The sequence below is a fragment of the Molossus molossus genome, unplaced genomic scaffold, assembly GCF_014108415.1.
Source record: "Molossus molossus isolate mMolMol1 unplaced genomic scaffold, mMolMol1.p scaffold_m16_p_4, whole genome shotgun sequence".
Classification (NCBI taxonomy): Eukaryota; Metazoa; Chordata; class Mammalia; order Chiroptera; family Molossidae; genus Molossus; species Molossus molossus.
In genome coordinates, this window is record NW_023425377.1 from 455,445 (window position 1) to 461,444 (window position 6,000).

Consider the following 6,000-nt stretch of genomic DNA (forward strand, 5'->3'; position numbering starts at 1 on the left):
CAGGGTGAGCCCCGAGGGCACTGTGCTGAGTGCGGCAGACAGACAGACACCACCTGTGGAATCTAAGAAAAACAGACACACAAACCCCGACGCAGAGAGAACAGATGGTGCTGTCCGCGGCGGGGTGACAGGGGACCCCGGACCGTGACGAGGACGCCGGGGGCACCACCGCGGCGAAGCTCTGACCTCCGAGAGGTCTCCTTCGCGAGAAAGGCGGCCGTGGCCGTGTGGGTGGCAGACTGACCGCAGTTTCTGCAGGGTCATTTCACAATCGCACCAACACCAGAGCACGGGCACCGTGGACCATTGCAAGTCCTCTCTCGACGACAGCACGTTTTCTAAAGGAAGTTCTGCCACATGCTGCCCCAGGGGTGAGCTGTGAGGTCCCTGTGCTCCCTGCTCGCAGCCAGACACAGGACAGACGCTGGGTGGTCCCTGCAGGAGGTGCCCCTCGAAGTCACAGAGGCAGTGTGGGTGGCCGTGCCCCGCGCTGGGGTGGGGGGGTTGGTGTCTAATGGGCAGACCTGCAGACTTTCAGGACGAAGGGCGATGCTGATGGGTGGGGAGGGGGGCCGCTCACAGCGGGACTGGCTGGTACCAACTGCACACTCCCAAACGGTGAGGGCGAGCCCGCCGGCGTGGCTGGGTTCAGCCTCGACCCACGTACCAGGAGGTCGCCAGTTTGATTCCCAGTCAGGGCACGTGGCCGGGCTGTGGGCCAAATCCCCAGAGCCATCCTCTCTCATCAACGTTTCTCTCTCTCCCTCTCCCTTCCTCTCTCTTTAAAAATCAATAAACAGCCCTGGCCGGTTTGGCTCAGCGGTTCGAGCGTCGGCCTGCAGACCAGAGAGTCCAGGGTTTGATTCCAGCCAAGGGCACGTGCCTCGGTCACAGTTTGTCCCTGGCCCCGGCTGGGGTCGTGCGGGAGGCAACCAGTTGATGTCTCTCTCACCTCGATGTTTCTCTCTCTCTCTCTCCCTCCCACTCTGTCTGAAGATAAATGTAAAAATAAATGAATAAATAAATTAAAATTTAAAAGAAAAAGAAAAATCGACAAACAAAATGGTGGAGATGGTAGCTGTGTGTGATGTGTATTTTAACACCATAAAGAAAAAAAGCCCATCCCAGCCACTGTGGTGGCCGTGGGGTGGGCCGGGGAGCGGAGTAAACAGCCCCAGGGCTCCCGCCACAGCGCCCGCACCCGCCCCCCTGCCCCCCTGGGGCCCGCAGAGACCCTCCAGGCCTCTCCTTCCTGCACAGGCCCAGTGGGTGCGGGGCGGACGCTCAGGGTGGATGTGCTTCACGCCGCGAACTGCGTGTCAGTGGCTCAGAAGGTCACTTGTTCAAATCGGTGTCTTTATCGTGGACGGTGTTGGGCTGCCCCTGCGCGCCCCCGTCGCCCCCTCCGGCTCCCCAGAGTGAGAGGAGCCGCAGCTGACTCCCAGGAGCCGTCCAGTTCCTGCTCCGGACCACAAAACTCCCCCTGCACACAGACACGCAGAACACTCCCAGCCTCCAGAAAGCAGAGAGCGTCCCACAGCCTCAGGGCGAATGAAAACAAGATCACGTTCAGGGCCAGGTGGGACCACCCCGGACAGGGCCCTGCATGCGGGGCCACCACTCCCCACGCTCACCCGACTGGGCCCCTGTAAACACCCCACTTCGCCCACATGCACAGTCTGGGACAAGGGAGGACCCTGGGCCCCTGAGAAGCCCACGGAGGCTGTGACCCCCCAGGGATCCACTTTTTCTCTTTCATCAATGTGCCAAAAGGACGATGTTCAAGGACACATTTTACCACAGTTTTTTTTTTCTTTTCTTTTTAAGTATTTTTAAACCCCCAAATCAGGTGGGCTGCTGCCCAGGCGGGGGACTCGAGGGGCTATCTGTCCAGCCGCTCCTCAGCAGCCCCTGCCAGCCACCCTCTCGGGGACCCTCTCCCAAACCGGGCCGATCCCTGAAAAGCCCCCAGGGCGCCGCTGCCCTGGCTCCCAGCAGCTTCTGCACAGTCTCCTCCAGCTCAAGTGCACAGCTCCTCCCCGGAGCCCCTCAGGGCCCAGCAGGCACACACTCGTCCAGCGAGGACAGGCCCCAGGGCCAGCCCCATGCGGGCCTCCTTGGAGGCTGCTCAGACATGCCCAGGGCAGCAGGGTCTCCACTCGGCATCTCAAACATCCGTCCGGCCGGATAAAGATCTCCTGCACCCAGGCCTCGTACCTGGGACGGAGGTGCTCCTGGTCCCCGCCCTCTAGGCCACCGAGCCCAGGCGAGGGGCAGCGAATACCTCGGAGGTGTCACCCACAGCCCAGTGCAACGAGGGGCCCTCTGTCCTGGCTCGAGGTCTGGGGCTCAAAGGGGAGAATCTGTCCAGCTAGGCAGGCGACTCAGACTCAGGACGGTAGGGCCACCTCCCCACCTCCTCCCACCCCGACGGGAAAGCCCGGACCCCCGGCCTGTGGTTGATGAGAAGCACCTCTCTGGAACTATAAGACGGGGGCCCACGTTCAACGACACGGGGGAGTGTCTGGAAGCAGAGGGGGCACTCCAGGGATCCCCCAGACTCCCTCCCAGCAGCCCTTGCAGGGCCAGCTGGCCAGCACTGCCCAAGTGTACTCCCAAACACGCCGGCCTGCCCTGGGTCCTGCTGTCCAGAGCCATGCTGTGGGCCCCCCCCCACCAATGCCCAGCTCCTGGCTGGCTGTGGTCTGGACGAGCTGGTCTGCGTGACGGTATCCTGCCAGCAGCACCACACGCTGTCCCTCTGCCTGCCCCCGCCCATGCCAGAGTGGGCCTTGTCATCCATCTGGGCCACAGCAGGGACAGGAGGCCCAGCTGCCCTGAGAAAGGGTGACCGCAGGGCCTCCGCTGGAGAAGCCGAGCGGTGGGCAGCGTTCCACAGGGTCGGGGCAGGGGGGCGCAGGCTGGAGCCCCGACAGGCCTGCAGCGGAGGGGAGGCCGGGAGGAGGGCGCGGCAGAGCCGGCAGGGCTGTGGCCAGGTCTCAGGAGTCCTGGTCTGCCTCTGAGGCACCGTGTGCCCTAAGGGTGCTCAGGTTCTCGGGGCCTCAGTTTCCCCGGCTGTAAAGGGGCAACTGCTCGTGCCACACCTGCTCCAGGCTGCCTGCCAGATGGGGCCAGATGCAGACGTCAGGGCCCACTCTGGATTCCAGGGAGAGCTGGGCTGTGGGGCAGCCCACCCGGGGCCACAGCCTCTGGACCAACAGGGTGGCCGGGCATGGCCAACCGCACCAAGGAAGACCCCTCCTGCCAGGCTGGGGTCCCAGAGGTGGGCAGAGGGAGGCCGCTGGGGCAGTGTGGCCATAAGAAGAGGGACAGGGCCAGCTGGACTCAAACTTCCCCACCCCCGCCCCCGCCCCGGCCAAGCCTGAGCGGGGCAGTGCAGAGGCCTTCTCCCTGACCCCCCTGGCATGACCAGCTTTCCTGAACACGTGGAAATACAGGTCTGGGAGGAGGGTCTGGGGTGAGGGGCTCCACCAGCAGGAGCACTGCCCAGGGCGATGGAGACGCTGCCCCCACGGCACGGTCCTGCTCACAGGCTGGGCAGAGGACAGGCCGCCTCGGCCCACCTGGCCTCCAGAAAGGCCGCTGCCTCCCCTGTGGGACATTCAAGCTCCTGGCATGGCCTCGCCTGGCCACACTGCAGCTGACCACCAGGTTCCCCGGACCTGTGGCTGCCAGAGACCCTCCCTGCCCACGAGTGGGCAGCAAGGGAGAGCTGGGGGCCGGGGCTTATTTGGGCCATGTCCAGAGGCTGCCCAGGTGTCTGGGGACAAATGCAGGGACGTCCCCCCTCCCCTCCTGAGGCCCTCGGCCCCTCCATGTGTGTACTGGGTTTGTTCTGAGAGGTTCCGGCTAGGAGCCCCCAGTGGAGTATCCAGGATCCCCCCGGAGGGCCTGGGGGACAGTCCCAGAGTGGGGCCACCTCCACACTGGACGCATGAGCCTCCGGGGCTGTCTGCCCCACCCCCACCTGCAGAAGCAGAGCCCTCCCAGGCCCCTTTCCTGCCAGTCCCAGGACAAGTAGCCCCTGCCACCCATGAGCAGTCCAGGAGATGCCCGCTGGGAGGATGGGGGACAGGTCGGCTGCCTGTTCGCGGCACCTCCGCGGGTGTCCTACCTGCACTGGCCACCTGCTCCGGTGGCCCTTCCCCACTGGGTCCACGTGGAGGCAGCGGGGCTCCCACCTCCTGCAAAAGGTGACTCCTGAGGGGGGCCCATGACGTCACCTCCAGGTGGCCGGGAGCCAAGTGGACTCCCACACCCACGCACAGAAGCCCGCCGGCCGCTCTCCCAACCTCCCTGCAGCCGGTCGCGGGCCGCGATTTCCTCTTTCTTTGCGGAGCCCGAGGTTTCGCAACGCGGTGGCGGTCCGTGATGACAGCGAGACACGACACGGAGCCCAGGAGGGGGAGGGGAGCGGGCGACACAGCCAGGCCGGGGGCGGGGGGCAGGGGGGCGCGGGCTGGTGACCTCCGTCCGGTCCGCAGGTGCACCCCCCGGCGCCACACCCGAGCGGGGGACCACGGCGCGCCCGCGCCCCCAGCCAGCCGGCGCCATAGCCCCCCTCCCCGCCCCGGGCCGGCATCCAGGCCGGCACCCCCAGACCAGCGCCGACCCAGGTGGCGCGCACCCGGGCCGCGCCCAGCCCGGCAGCATCCGCCCCGGCGCTCCCGCCCGCCCGCACCTACCCGGGGCGCCGCAGTCGGCGCAGTGCCCGTTGCCGGGCCGCTGCAGCAGCTCCAGGACGGCCCTCTGCCGCTCCTTGGCCATGGCAGCGAGGCCGCGAGGCCGGCGGGCCGGGCGCGCTCCCTCCCCGCGCTAGCGCCCCACGCAGGCTGCACGCCGCCGCCCCTGCGCCATCCTGGCCGCTCAGCCGGTGCGCGGGTTCCGCATTCCTGCCGCCCGGCCCCTCGCCGCGGTCCTGTCGCCGCCGCGGCCGCCGAGCGTGTGCCGGCGCGGGGCCGGGGCGCACGGCGCGCTCTGGCCGGCACGGCCCGCGGGCGGCCCCCAGCGGCGCGGGCGGGCGGCCTCCACCTGCGCCCGCCCCAGGCGCACCCCGCGCTGGGATCCCAGACCCCACCTGGGAGGTAGACCGCCGCCCACCCCCATCGAGCCCGGCGTCCCACTCGCTCTGCACGAAGCCGCCGGCCACACCAGTGGGGAGCTGACGGCCCCAAATGACGGCTGTCCTGAGTGGGGCCGTCTGCGCGGTCATTCAGGCAGGGGACAGCTCCGGGACACCCTGTGCGCCCAGACCACACACTGAGCCCTGCTGAAGGAGGGGTGCGAGCCCAGGGCTGGGGTCGGGGCTCACGCCATCCGCGCCGGGAGGAGAGGCCTGAGGGGGACACCGGTGCTCAGGGTGAATAAGGGCCCCACCTCGGTGCACAGCAGGGGCAGGAGCGGGTGGGCCACAATGCCCTGGAAAAGCCTCCCCGGCTCGAGCCTGAAGGTCACGTGGAGAGATGGAGGAGACGTCCCCTACGTGCCCATGCACTTTTCAAACTTCTGTTTTCTTCTTTAATTATGATGCAATGATACCTCCTGTTAAGAACAAATGGAAACAGTCCGGCTGGTGTGGCTCAGTGGACTGAGTGTGTCCCACGGACTGAGAGGTCTGGGTTCGATTCCCGCCAGGTCACAGCCTGGGGTGCTGGCTGACCCCCAGTAGGGGGCGTGCAGGAGGCAGCTGATGGCTGCTTCTCTCACATCGATGTTTCTCTCTCTGAAAAATCAATTTTAAAAAACATGTATTTTTAAAAAAGAACAAATGGAAACAGAACCAAGATGAACAATCTCATCCACTCCACCCCAGGCCTTCCTGAGCCAGCCACTGTTAGCCCCTCAGCATCCTTCCGGAATGGTCCATGGCCTGTGAGAACAGGGAGGGAGCCCTGCTCCTTCTGGTCCCACCTCCTGGACCGTCCAGCAGAATACCCCAGATCAGGAGAGAAAGACCCCCGGCCCAGGGGTCAGGATTCT

The 6,000-nt window shown here is 66.0% G+C and overlaps 1 protein-coding gene across 2 annotated transcripts in view; it reads right to left on the reverse strand.

Annotated features, from left to right (window-relative positions):
* Positions 1–4,967, reverse strand: part of ADAP1 (ArfGAP with dual PH domains 1) — a 36,734-nt gene extending 31,767 nt beyond the window's left edge. Inside the window, exon 1 of one of the 2 annotated variants that reach the window (XM_036240330.1) lies at positions 4,707–4,967. In XM_036240330.1, the coding sequence (XP_036096223.1) occupies positions 4,707–4,788 (82 nt within the window). In that variant the 5' untranslated portion in view covers positions 4,789–4,967. Of the gene's footprint in view, positions 1–4,135; positions 4,330–4,706 lie in introns of those variants that run through there. The other variant, XM_036240331.1, reaches the window with a different exon arrangement.
* Positions 4,968–6,000: the final 1,033 nt, after the last annotated feature.